Source organism: Amaranthus tricolor, chromosome 6 (genome assembly GCF_026212465.1).
Source record: "Amaranthus tricolor cultivar Red isolate AtriRed21 chromosome 6, ASM2621246v1, whole genome shotgun sequence".
Lineage (NCBI taxonomy): Eukaryota > Viridiplantae > Streptophyta > Magnoliopsida > Caryophyllales > Amaranthaceae > Amaranthus > Amaranthus tricolor.
In genome coordinates this window covers 28,910,752-28,925,526 of record NC_080052.1, presented here as the reverse complement: position 1 = coordinate 28,925,526, position 14,775 = coordinate 28,910,752, and the positions used below count along the sequence as shown (strand labels likewise).

Sequence of the window (14,775 nt, the reverse complement as noted above, 5' to 3'; positions counted from 1 at the left end):
AAAGAACTTCCTTTTTTTTCTTTTCCGTGATCAACATCCAACAATTGATTAAAAAACAGACATTTTACGCATAACTTTGACCACATTTAAATGACTTAATATTATGTGCAGTTTTTATTTATATGGAGTTGCAGATGAAATTACAAGGGTAAGGTTGCATATATCTGACTTCCAAATCTGACCCAAGTGAAAGTCAGTTAATAGTAATGGGTAATAGAACTATGTTCGATCTGCCACCCGAAATTCATTTGAGGATAACACTTGATCGGATCAATCTATATAATGAGGAATAGCCAGTATTTAGCTTCAGAATCATGATGTTTGAAAAGACTAATAATGGTGGGCAAGTAAAATAGAGATTTCACCATCTCTCCTCACTTTGGTGATTTAAAATTTTTTTTCTTAATTTTAGGATATATACAGGAAAAAAATGGAGCTTTCAGCCTTGCCACTAATAGTAGTTGTGGCCTATATTATTGTAAGGTAATTATCATACACTTATAATAGATTATTATATGGGATATAGTATAGGATCTTCCTAATGAGCGTCTTAAAACGTTTATTAATAAGGATATGTATTTATTTTTAGTAGTAAACTAGAATATATTTTAAACTTTGAATTACATAAACACTAATTATATCATCTAAAATAACATAAAATTTGAAATCTATATATGATCATCTGGAGCTTCTAACACTATCAAGAAACCAACTCAACCATCAGCTATCCATCAGCTTATGCTGATGGTTCTAGCCTCGAGATTGGTTCTATACTCTATCCAACACTTGTACAATTACTTACAAATTGGAAGATCTATATACACCAGATTAAGAAGAAAAAAGAAGCTGTTCTGCCTTGCACAATAGCTTAAAACTTGAAAATTAAACATCAAATTGAACACTAATCATATATTCATATCTGATTTAAGATTTCTATAACTAAACCCACCAAATCTCTTACTTTCTGAAACATCCACAGCAGAACACATACTAGGAAGAAAACTACTGTTATTGTTGTTACTGCTGCTGCTGTTTCTCCGCTTCTTTCGCCAACTCAAACTCAGCAACGAGCCAAACGTAGCTGTCTTAGCTCGAGTAGTTGAAAAGCTAGTCGCGGGTTTTTTGACAGAGGGAAAACTAGCAGTATGACTAGCAATTCCTACACGAGTTTTTGACTCGCACTTGTTAGAGGTTTCACCACAATCTAACTCGAGCCTACGAAAATACTCGATTTCCTTCCTGATAAGGGATCCTACTGTGCCTCTGGTGCCTATTGCTAATGGAGCTGTTGTGCCCATTTTTTCTGTGATGAGTATGTTGGTTGAGGTGCTTCCCTTATATAACATAATTTAAGCAAGTTGTGGTTTGATTTTGGACAAAAAAGTGACTGTTTAAGGGGAAAGTTAGGCTTGTAAATGAAGCACAGTATGATGACTACTTGGTCTTTTTCTGTGTGGGAAGATTGCTTTAGGCTTCAGGCATGTTTGATCCTTTGCTTTATAGAGTAGTACTTGTCTGCTTTATCTAAAGTGGGCAAGTAACATGAGACATTCCTTTACATTTGAAAGGGACTTTGGTATACCATAAAATTCATCAAAATAGTATTTTAGCGGTGGAAATCATGATTTCAATTCGGATCTTAATTGAGTTAAATTCAATTGATGAGTCATTCATAATACTCGTATCAAGGTGTATATTTCAAATTGAGTTGGTTTCCGATGTCTAATGTAATTTCGGTTTTATTCAAGTTTGAGTTGGAGAAAAAATTAATGTCAAGGTAAGGGTGATTTCGTACAAGCAAGAGAGGAGAATTGATTCTAATTAAGGCGGTGAGAATTTAAGTTTTATTAAAATTCGAGTTAGATAAAATTTTTTGATTTCGGGTAAGGATAATCCCTATAGGCAAGAGGGGGAATTGATATTCATGTAGGTAGTGAGAATTAAACCTTTATCAATTATCACAAAGCCTTCAATTCAACTATTAAACCAACTAACGATTCTTAACTAAATTAGATAATTAAGATTGATTATAGTTTTACCCTATTTTTACAAATCTAGTGATATTGGAGTACAACTTTTCACTATGATCATAGTATTTTAGAGCCGAAAATCACGCCTCTTTCAACAAGTAATTTGGGGAAATGAGTAATAGCTAGCCAAGCAAAGATACAAAAACAAAGAAAGCAGGATTGATTATATTTGGGAAATGTTTTTTCAGAGTAAAAGTTAAGTAAATGATTAAGGTGGATGAATTAGTATGATGAATGATACAAACGTGAATGGCTTTGAGTGGGTGGCCGTAATGAGCATTACTTTTTTGGTCTGCCTTATTCTATTCATCTATTCCTTTTGCCTAATGGCCAATATCTTAAGTGGGTAGATAAACACTGGTATAGTTTTGACCTAGCTAATGAAGGACCATACTATAATACTCTTAATAATAAAGTTTAATATCCATAATTGTAATAATTCATTGTGCTAATCGCTAGTGCCCACTCGAATCATTTCTACAATAGTAAGAGTATTATTCAATTGCAATTCAATTTTTCATATCCAACATATAGCTACCAATATATTTTATTATATGATATGAGTTGACCATTTTTTATATTTATCTTTTATTGGTTTATAATTTAATCCCTAATTTTAGTTCTATTTAAATTATATATATATATATATATATATATGTAATTGCCTTTTGATTTTTTATTTAGTCCCTAATCAATAATCATCAATCACCCACTTAAAATGTTTCATATTATGATACGTAATTAGGTACCCATCATAAGTCATAAGTTTTAACCCTAATTTGAGGTAGCATATAAAAATTTAATTTTAGTACAACATATGTATACCTCTTACATAAAGAAACATATTACAGTAATTCTTTATTTTATATTCTGATTTATACAATCTAAAATTTACATTCAGAAAGATGATGAGTACTACATTTGTAAACAACAAACAAAATCTTCTCACTTTTTTAATAAGTTTTGCAATAATTAGGTTGATTTTGCTATACCAATTCAAGTGATAACTACTCGAAATTTTTGAACATAACCTTGATAGTCAATGTGACACTTCAAGCTTCTCAAACGTGCTTAAAGTAAAATTAAAAGTGACGTAAATATCAAAATATAAGAATACTTGAACAAAAAAACTGTACCTGCATTTCTCTATAAAATGCTTCAAATTTACACTTAACAATAATTTCCCTCAATGGACAAAATTGGCATTTGCGTAGGTGTAATATAGACTAGCCAGGTAGCCTTATTTCAAGTTTATGACATGAATATATAACTTATTGGCTTATTTTAATCACCTAATCTTATTAGTTAATGAAATTCATCCTGCTTTATGAATTTGCAGAACGGTTAATAAATGTTGTACTATTTGATAAACAATTAGAGCATACTATTTGGAAGATGGCTTGAATACCTCAACTTCCGATGTGAAGCAAGAGCACATTGTAGCGCGCTTTTCACAGTTGCCCCTTCCCTAAACAATGCTTCGTATAAGTGGCATACGAAAGAGGTCAATTCTTCCTCCTCGTGGTCACAAAAAACCTTGGATGATTCCGTGCTATTCTCAAGGTCACTATCTTCCCAGTCACTTGTAGGACTCAATGCTTCGGGTGGTTCTTCATCTTCTGCTTCCTCTTTGAGGCTGAACTTTCCGTTCTCCAAAACATCAAAATCATTAGTCCCAGGCAAAGTTTCTGATTGTGTATGACGAGGTTCCCTAGTTGGACATATAACAGCTTTCGCACCTGAGTCTAGTAAGGCCTTGATTAATGGTTTAACTAACCCGAATCTTCCTGTGCTGATTACAATTCTGTCTCTCCAGGATCCAGCCTGAGAGAATATGGTATCAGACTTATTACTCCAAATGATGCATAAAAGTGAACCTTGAGGATTACAGTTTTTACGAACTTTCATCGTTGCAATATCTTAGTTTAATCTCAAAATAATCATAACAGCTTCATCAGTAGATAGATTACAGTTAAATGAGAAAGGGAATACAAAAAAGTACGATTCATAATAATAGAGGCTAGTAATACCTTCATCGTAGTTAAAAGAGCTAGTAGCTCCATACCATATCCTTTAATCACATGTCAAATACAAATAACTAACCTAAGAAAGGATGAAGTCAAATTAGTTATTTTTCATGAAGTTGGTGACTTGTTGATTACTTGCATTACTTTCCTCTTATTACTTGCATTATTGTCCATCTCATTAGTTCACCTTCAAACCGCAATATCCAACACGATTCTTTGTTGCTCATCGCTTCCCCTCCTTAGCTCGTATTATAACATACATGTACAGGGGAAAACTCACAAAGGTTTTTTCTAGTCAACAAGGTATCTAATGCCTTTCTTTATCAGATATGGAAACTAAGGGGATTCTTCTTGGTCAATAAACACCAAGCTTCTATCCTAAAATCTTCTGTCTAAGTGAAGCAAAGAGGGAAGATCTCACTAATATTATTAGTTACTATTCCATTATAATAAACTTTTAGAATCTTTTGATCTTGTACGAAAACTTCTAATTTGACACTGGACCACAAAATTCAGCAAGCACCCAGCCATCCAAAGACAAGACATATATCCTATTTATGATACACAAATTCTTGTGAGAGACGGTCTCTTTGAGAGACCATCTCTAACTAAGTCGGCCCATTATATATTTTTTAAAATATTGTAACTAGGCATTATGAATGATGTAAGTAGACATTTAAGATATTCAAAGTAGGTAGTAAGAATACGGTAAGTAAGCATTAAGAATAATGTAAGTATGCATTAAAAATACGGTAAGTAGGCATTAATCTTTTAATGGGCTGGGCTTGAGACATGTCTCTCAAAGAGATGGTCTCTCAAGAGACTAGCTGTTTATGATAAGGTTGATAGCTTCAAATTAGGCATCTCTTCTCTAATTTGATATTCTTGTTTTCCTAATGAACATGTTGCTATTTTGGAAAAGGCATTTGACACTACATCAGTTTTCCAACAAATGCAGATGTGCATACAAGGAACATAATTTCCAATCAGCAAATTCGACTAAACTAAATACTTTATTCAAAGTCTTCAAGAATTGAAGTATTCTCTTAGATTATATGGAAATGAATCGTGAAGCTCAAAATGGACACGCATAAAATGCAAACATACCATCCAAGGAACATCCTCAGCTGTTAGACGCATGGATGGAACAGTCCTCCTAAACATATATGCTCCAACTTCACGGTCATCTTCCATAACCTTCAAAGACAAGCAAATTAATGAACCCCCAATTTTGGAAGAAATAAATTTGCAACGGAGAAAAAAAAGGTAAAGCATACCTGAGTTTGGCGCCCAATGTACCGATGGACAACACAACCAATTTGGAAATAAGGTTTATATGCCACCAAGTCTGCAATGGTTGAGATGGAGTTGAGTTTTGACATTTCCTTTCTACCCTTAACAGACGATAAAACGTTAATACGAACACTCTGTAGAAACTTTTCAGCAAGCTCCCCAGGTTCAGCGACCACAAATACATCATTCTGCCAACTACAAATTTATTTTACCACAACTTCAGTTACTAGTCAATAGCACAAACTTCAGAAAAAAAATGCAAGGAAGTAGACCTTGGAGATGGAAGACTATATAATAAAATAGGTCAAAGGCATTAACCTTATTACAGAACCCATTGTGTCACTTTGGAGTGCTAAATGAACAATACCCGCTTGTGGTGAACTCTTCAGCTTATTTGATAATGATTGCACAGGCAATGAGAGCTGTCTGGGTCCTGGCGAAGATTTTGGGGGCGAAGAAGTCAATCTTAAAGGCTCATGGTCATTCAAACACATAGGTGGCACCAAGTCAATTCGGCCAATCCTTTGAACAACATCTGGACTATACAACAATGGACTTGATGGGAAGCTTCCAGTAAACATAGGAGAAGTAAATGGGGAGGATACTGAGGTACCAGCCATTGCCTTACTAGAATTTGAAGTTCCTGTTAAGGTAGACAATCTAACTCCACTACGAGAACAAAGTGTTTTGAGTGCCGTTGTATGATGCACAATTCTTCCAGAATCTGGACTATTCAAAGCTTCCACAAGAAGTACATTACGTCTCCATCCCAAAGAAGGACTATTATCATCTAGCAATGCAAAAGAAAAAAATCGTTGAAGACACATTTAGTTCTTTATAAAGGCCTTTCTGATTTAGATCAAAAGGCAAATTAGATCCTCTGTATGTGTGCAAGTTGAATAGAGGATAGAAAAGAAGAAATACAATAGGTCACAGCAAAAAAAGAAGTGCTATAGGTTTTAATCACTAACTTAAACATCAAAACTAGTACCATTTGCAGACTTTGTGTTAGACGAAATTTGAGATTTTACACCATCCGGCAATCTCTCGTCCTGTTGGTATGGCCACATAAGTCTCTGACAAACACTTTTAAATGCCTCAGAATTATGTTTGATGTACTCCTCTGCAGCAGTTTCTAACCTCAACCAACCCACAGGGTCTGTTTCATCAAGGTCCATGTCACATCGATCATCAACTGTAAGGAAATTCGACACAAATGATTTTGCAGTGAGATTCTTTGTCATCTGAAGGCAGAAAGAAATATACAACACAGTCCAAACGAAAAGCAAAAGCTCCTAAGAGATAAAGTGCAACCCCGACCTTAGCATCAACAAAGTTTTTACAACCCAACAATAAAACAAAGGCACATTAATTGGCATCATAAAGGATTTCAGAAAGTCACTCAGAGTTCTACCAGGATTAAATCGGAAGTAATGTATGTCAGGAAGCAATGATAACAGTGTACTCAAAGCCTCCTCAACTCGTTCCACAGAACATGCACTCTCAATTAACACAGGTACTGTGTCCAAAATTGCCCATCCACCCTTCCTGACCTGTAATATTAATTTGTTTGTAAAAATTTCTTCATTCCACTTAGTTTACTTAAACTTCCATTTGAAATTAAGGCCATCATCAAATAATGATATTGATATCAACATCTAAGTAGAAAGAAAGAACATGTTGATATATTATCCTTCAAAGAATAAAAGGCAAATAAATTTATAACCTTTGTTGGAACAGAGCCACACCCAATAGAAACCAAACAATCAATTTTAGTGTCAGGCCACAAAAGTTGGGCTTCCCGTATGGCAAATATGGTTGGGTTATTAGCCAATATCGCACCATCTTGCCAGCGATTGACATCTGCTTAAGACAAGAAATATCAAAATCATGAGAAACTAAGGAAAGGAAAATTGAGAAATTAATAAGAAAAAAACTAAACAGCATACTAATTACCATCTGAAAAATCATCTAAATAGTATGGCGCGGCAGATGACGCTCTTATAGCTTGCCAAACCATGTGTTTGCAACTCCCAATAAAAGAATTGTATTTGTATCCATTTTCCGCACTTGTGATATCTCCACCTGACAAGCTGATTGCCGAACTTTCTAAAGGTGACATATACATCTCTGGCGTTCCAGCTGGATACTGAAAATAAACTTTCAACATTTAATGGGTAAACAAAGAAATGGAATGATAAAAACCACATTGGATGTCATTTTTATTTGGAAAAATATCAAATATGTCCACCAATTGAAGTTTTTTAATATTCTAAATTGCACATGAATGATAGTCTCATCATTGTCTTTAGTCCACAAAATGATGAATTAATATAGATAAAGAAAATTGCTTCTCAGCTCAAAGGTGGTTTTTGCAAAGAGAACATGAAAAAAGATGGTTTTGAGGGGAAAAATAAGATGTGGGTATTCCTAATTTGATAAGCATATATAAAGGTAGTTATTCGATTCTCTTATTACATGCAAATTCCCGCGATAATGTCATGAAAAGAGTGGAAGGATAATTATTATAGTAACCTGGTAATTCCGAAATACAAACGGCTGTGCAGGAACTACACTAACAAGAGTAGAGACAACAAAAACTTTAGGTATTCTTTTCACAGCAGAATCTATCAGAAGGTCTCCATCTTCGTCAGCACACATCTCTTTCAACAGTCTCTCAAACTGATCTGCACTGTGCTGCAAGAAACTATTACTAGCATCTTACTTTGAGCAGGGTATGAGTTCAACTTTACAAGACTAGTTTGCAGGGACAACGCAAAAATTGAAAGAAATTCATACTTTTGCTCCATGTACAGCGACTCTGAATCTCTGAGATGAACTTTTATACAGATGATCCAGCTTCTCCCTCCAACTTGCTACCTCATTGTCTTTTGAGACGGGTTCAGTAAAGACAAGTTTGCCTGATCAAGCAATTGAGATCAATTCAGATTTCAAAAACAATATTATATATATATATATATATATATATATATATATATATATATATTGAAAAAAATAATAATAATTGGAACAGAATAGTAAATGAAGTGCATACACTCACCAAGTTTCTTGTATATTTCCTCACACTTATCTAATGTCATTGACTTGATACCAAGAGCCACAGCTAGCATCCCACCAGTTGATGTACCACATATGAGGTCAAACATTTCATGTATTGGTTTCCCTGTCCCCTTCTCCAATTCTTTCAGGATTTTCACAGTTGCAAGACCTTTCATTCCACCCCCATCCATTGCGAGAATCCGAAGCCCTTGTTTTGTTATTGGTCGCCCCTTGACCGCACGCCGTAAAATTTCATTCTCTCCTGAATCAAATAAGAAAAAGAGAATCACTGCAATGAACCTCAAAAAGTAGAAAAGGATATCAAGTCTCCGAACAAACCAAGAATTGCCAATGCCCGAGCAGCAGCTTTATTGACCCGTGGCTCAGCTGTTGATGTCAAGTGCATAAGAAGTTCCTGCAGACTTTCAGAAGTAACTAGCTGTTGTCGATTCTCCAAACAGAAAGCCAAATTTCCAACCACCAATAGCGCTAATCTTTGGACCTAATAAAAACATTAATCAGCTTCCAGAAAAGGCATTCAGGACAGAAAAAATAAGCTGTCATACTTATAAATTACCTCTCGATTCTTATGAGCACATAACAATTCTAGAGATTTCAATACATCCTTGGTGAATATCTTTTGAGCGACCGCATCAGATGAAAAAGCAAGGTGTTTCACAACTTGCAGCACAGAAATTAGTTCTTTCTCAACAGCTGACTTTAAAACGGCTTCGATGGGCTTCATAATGTCACATTTCATCAAAAGCATCGCAACAGATACATCTGCAGCAAAAGATGATAGAGCAAAGCATGCTTGTTCTACCTACCAAAATGAATCAAGATTTAACAATATCTAAAATGGTAGTATAAGAGAAAATATCACAAGTGCCAAACATACCACATGATGGTTGTCAATGCTAATCATACTTATGATCTGTCGTACAGCATTTTCGTCTTTACCAACAAACACACGATTATCGTGATCCAGCATAATTTTTGACATTGCAGATGCAATCAAGGGGTGTCGACAGGAAGAAAAGCGGAATACAAGAGAGAAAAAGGCACTCAGCCTGTGTCTAGAAGCACCAAAGTAGGACGTTGCCTCATTCTGTAACATTCAAGTTCCCAATTAGAGCAGAAGGGTGCACTCATCTAACAGTGTCAACTTGAAAACAAACAATGGCACGAAATTCTTTAGTACCTCAATTTGGATATCAACAGATCGCAAATTTTCATCAGCAACAATTCTGACATTGGCGACGGACAAGTGGCACAGTTTTTGTAGCGGCAAAATTTCAGGAAGGAATTCAAGAGGATTTCCAAACAACCTTAAAATACGCAATTCAGCCATAGCCCTGCCATGAACTGAGCACAACTTTAGGTCTCTTGCAGCTTCCAACACTGATATTTTACCAAGAAGCTATAAAGGTTTAATGGTTTGAAGGTAGCAGATGTTACTCAGGGGAGGACAACCTGAAATCCAATATTGGGCGGACCAGCTTGTTGTGTTCTAGTGACAGCTCCACTAATCCAACGCACTGCTTCAATTCAACTGCAATTGAAGTCCATGAAATCACAAGAATGAGTCATCAGTAGCAACCATAAAATCAAGAAAATGAGTAAGCAGTTGCAACTTTCAAACTTTCTAACAGCTTTTGCACTCAAAACTATAAGATTATTTATATGCATGTTAATAAGTACAGTACAAATATAGCACTTGCCTGGAACAGAAACTAGCACATTATCATCAGCTCTTAAAACTTTCAAATTTTTGAGTCGACAAATTTCAGGAGGCAATACTGATAGCTTGTTGTTATTTAGGTAAAGCTTCTCGAGTAATGGAAATTTTGTCACTTCCACGGGCAGCACCTGTCAGTTGCACAGAGCAGTTGCATCACAGAGCTGCCAAAACTAGGCCGGACCAGCATAGTATAGAATCTAAATTAAAAGCCTTCTTAAAGCTTAAATAAAAGATTCATAGTTAGTCGCAAAATCAGGGGCTGAATCGAAATTTTTATTGATGACGGGCTAAAAACATGCTTTAAAAAAGATTTTATTGTCACTTGGAAATGTATCCCTAATCCAAGAAATATAGCTCACAAGTGAGAGTGTAGAGTATTCTGAGGTAAGATATGCTTTAACACCAAATCATTCATTCAATCATCAAATTCTGAATTGGCCGTCCTATTTTTTTCCCTGTGTTACAATGGACTACTCATAGTTGTTCACTAACACAATGCATTTAATACATATATCCACCATAAAGAAATATCATTGGTCCTTTATCCGTTTTCATTTTTGTTACCATGAGTGTTTGTCAAATAGGTCAGTGAAATTGTAGCTATAAAGAAAATTTTTATCACCTCTAAAAAGAAGCATAAAGAATTCACTTATAATTTGACCTACACAGATCATAGGATCGGCAGCATATATAATGATGACAACTATCTAATAAGTACTTGTATTTATCAGAATTGAATCTCTTTTTGGCTAAGCTTTCTCATTAATCTGTGAGTCCAAATTCTACCCTTTTTTTTATCACCCCCATCAAGTGGCTTTCATCTAGGCAGGATATAGGGGTCAAATGTACCCAATCTTAGTTTTATCATATAATTAACCTTTAATAGCAAACATCATCTAAAACTTCACAAAAAAGTACACATGATTGATTGAATCATTTTACTAATGTCTATCATAAATTGAACTCGAAAAACTATAAATCTTAGGCTGCATCGAGAGTGGACATCGTTTCAGATTCCTTTGTACACACAGACAACCTGACCTTACCACCAAATCCGTACCATATTTCAGGTTGCACACTCAAACAACCACAGTCCACATTAAATTAGCCTTGTTGATTTCATCATGAGAGATACTACACTATATAAAAATTTCACCAAAAGCTTAAGTATACAATCAATTTCCTTTGATAAATAATTTGTTAAGGAAACAATTTCACATCTATTGCCTAATCTTCAAGAAAAATTCTTGAGCTCATAATTAGTTCATTCAACCACCTTACCACCACACGCTGGTATGCATAAATCATAATGCTGTGCGCAGTTTGCACATATGAACAACAGCACGATTCGTTAACTTCAACATATAACATCTATAATCTTCCATTTGACTTTTTGGTTCCAAGAAAAGACTACTCTTGTGACTTGTCCAATGTAAAAATCAAACCAAAATAAACCTAGTTCTATATACTTCTATACTTGATGTAACCGCGATTTTACACTTTCATATGTTTATCTTCTATTTTCAATCAAAACACTGAACAATCGCCAAATGTTCAAATAACCTCAATACCTAACTAACTATCCAATTGTTGAGTCAAGACCCAATTCCCATGAGGTTGGTGATGGGTTCGATCACTTGATTGTGCATGCTCTATCCTGCACTCTTGAGAGTGAAGATGAGATTGTTATGGGTTATGAAAGCATATGCTTTGGATCACTAAATGAAGTGATGAATGATGATGTTTTGGTGTGTCATGGTGAAGACAAGGCACAAGTGAAGACATGCCCAAGAAATGCACCTGCTAGCTCGAAGTTCAGTGGGTGCTGAAGCCTGCTCGACAAGCAAGGTGGCTCGGTCGAGCAGCTTCATCAGGGAAGGCAGTATGTTCTGTGAGTATGCTCGACTGGTCGAGCAAGGTTGCTCGGGTCGATTGAGCCCCAGTTCGCGTATAGGGGAAGTTTCTGTTTTGTTGCGGGAAAATTGTGGGCTAAAAGTCATTTGTAGTTCTCTAATATGTTGTATGACTATATAAGAACTCTTAGAGCATCATTAGGGTTATGAGTGTGAAGCTAATACACTAGAAGCAACTAGGGTTCATTCCAAGAGAGTTCTTCATTGTATTAGTGAGTTTGTGAGATACCACCATTAAAGGTGAGATCTTTGCTTTGAGAGGTTGTGTTTAAAGCTTGTGCTTAAAGCTTGTGTGGGTTGCATATTGTTGAAAGCTTGTGCTTAAAGCTTGTGTGGGTTGCATATTGTTGAGTATATTAATGAAAGTAATTCTTATTTGAGGGGGAGGTATCTTAGATACCTCAGAGTATATTAATGAAAGTAATTCTTATTTGAGGGGAGGTATCTTAGATACCTCATATATCTTGTGTTTCTTGTTCTCCATTGTTGTGCTCTGTTTTTGCTTGTTTTATTTACATTTGTTTTTGTTTTTATTCTTTACCATTATCATAGCCCATTCAGGCATTCACAACACCAAAATTTAAGCACCAAATGTATACAAGATCATAAGATTGTGAACGACTTACAGAAATACCACAACCAGAAAGACTCAATGCAGTTACACTATTCCAATGCTCAGTGAAACTCAATACGCCATCATCAAGACCAGATACGACCTCAGAATTCGCAACCTTAGAATTCAACAACTTCATTAAGACACCACTACCATCACTCTGGTAACCAGAACCCACAGCTCTCGACAATGTAATCGCTCGCAACGGCTCTCTTCGCCGAACAATTTTCATCGACATTGAAACTCCTGCATCATTTTTTCTTTCCGTTAACTCAACGACAACAGAATCCTCTAGCGGAGGCATCTCCACCATTAATTTCGACTGTAGTTTCAATGCAACTTGATCTTCATCATCTCTTGCTGTCCATTCCATCTCCACAATCTTCTTCGAAAAATCTCCGTCTTCTTCATGCTCATCTTCTTCGCCGAAGTGGAGCCGTAAATGGAAGATTTCTAATGATCTCTTCCACCCTAATCCCCATGACATTTCGCCTTCTCGTTGCTCTAATTGAGAAAATCAGGTCGAATTCGATTGGATTTAAGGTTAGAGAAGATGGTATTCTGGAAGAAATTCCCCAAATTGTGATCGGAAAAAATGAAGAAAAATGAAGACGTTAATAAGTTTGGTTATGTATTTCGGTATTTATAGGTTTCATGTAGGGAAAGATGATGTATGAGAATTGTGAAATTATAGAACGAACCGTATAATTGGGTGTTTATATAATTTAATTAATTAATGAAAATGATCTTAAATATAAGCTTTGCAAAGAAATGATCAAATAAGTATTATTTTTTTAGAATAAAATTATCATATAAGTTTGAGACCAAACGAAAATCGAATTTTGTCTTTGTTGAAAATCGTCTTTCTCAATTAAAATTTTGAGATTAAACTTCATCTATCTCTTATTTTCTCTCAACCGACCCTTTAATCCCAAAAAAACTATTTTTCTAACAACGTAAAAACTATAAATAAATTATAATTAATCGATTAATATTTATTTTTCATCAAATATGAATACATTTAGTATCTTATATATATATATATATAGTGCGACTAGTAACAGACAAATGACAATACAGTCTTAAAATATATAATCCATCATTATATTTACAAAAGTCATTTTATTAAAAACTTGATCAATTACGTTGGACTTGGACAACGAAAATGATGAGAAATGATGTTTATATAATCTTAATTCTTAAAATTTAATTTAATAATTTATTTATAATATAAAATATTAATTATTAACTATGGTCTGGTAAACTCGTAATAGTCCCTCCGTTTCTTTATGGTTGTCCACAATTGACTTTTGGATAAAAAGTTGGAGGAGGAATTTTTACTTAATACTCCATAAAACATTATGTTAAAAGAGAAAATAAAAAATTTATTCATATTTTGAAAAGATAAATTAGAAAAATAAATAAAAATATGTTAATTATTACTCATCATCAATATGGTAATTCATGTCTTACAATAATCTCACTTTTTATTGGTTAATTGAATGCTAAAATATATTACTTAAACATAGAGTACAATGAGTACGCGGATAATTTTGGAAAAATTTATATAAAAAAAGAAAATAATTCTAAAGTGGATAAATTTATGCAACTAGTATTATATTACCCAATGCCATTGGGTGTTTTCCACCTAGGGTGGGGTTTAGGAGTCGGATATATGCAACCTTATCTTTATCAGTGATAACACTAAAAAAAATGTAATTTTTGATTAATACTTGTTAGAATAGGATTGAAGGGTCAGATATACGTAATCTTACTTTCAGTTGAGTTAATTTGAGCTCTTTAGTTCAATTGATCCAGATCTAGTTAGTTCATTATTTTTACACTCACATTTCACTATTCACTCAACTCTTCATTTAGTTAGGTTCATCTGTATTCAGTTCTCTTCATGACTTATTGACTTTACACTTGTATTCACTATTCATTCAACTCCTCTAAAAGTTAAGTTTGATTCCATTCAGTTCAACTTCAAATCAAAAAAAAAAAAAAAAATATTATCAGTTGACTTCAATGCAGCACCAAAACTAAATTTTAAGTTAAACCCACAATTAACTCACATCATAACTCAATTCATCAATTT

The 14,775-nt window shown here is 34.4% G+C and overlaps 2 protein-coding genes across 2 annotated transcripts; both read right to left on the bottom strand.

The window, feature by feature from the left end:
• Positions 1 to 905: 905 nt before the first annotated feature.
• Positions 906 to 1,298, bottom strand: LOC130815756 (uncharacterized). Its single transcript, XM_057682238.1, has one exon. The coding sequence runs from the start codon at positions 1,296 to 1,298 to the stop codon at positions 906 to 908; it is 393 nt and encodes a 130-aa protein (XP_057538221.1).
• Positions 1,299 to 3,161: 1,863 nt separating this feature from the next.
• On the bottom strand, positions 3,162 to 13,338 carry LOC130814624 (phospholipase A I-like). Its single transcript, XM_057680742.1, has 18 exons — positions 12,691 to 13,338; positions 10,132 to 10,279; positions 9,884 to 9,962; positions 9,612 to 9,765; positions 9,309 to 9,518; positions 8,988 to 9,233; positions 8,750 to 8,912; positions 8,412 to 8,672; positions 8,150 to 8,271; positions 7,886 to 8,047; positions 7,307 to 7,499; positions 7,077 to 7,213; positions 6,765 to 6,903; positions 6,342 to 6,545; positions 5,669 to 6,140; positions 5,335 to 5,545; positions 5,165 to 5,254; positions 3,162 to 3,854 (listed from the first exon to the last, which is right to left on the bottom strand). The coding sequence occupies exons 1-18, from the start codon at positions 13,162 to 13,164 to the stop codon at positions 3,405 to 3,407; spliced, it is 3,915 nt and encodes a 1,304-aa protein (XP_057536725.1). The 5' UTR covers positions 13,165 to 13,338; the 3' UTR covers positions 3,162 to 3,404.
• Between the last annotated feature and the right edge of the window lie 1,437 nt (positions 13,339 to 14,775).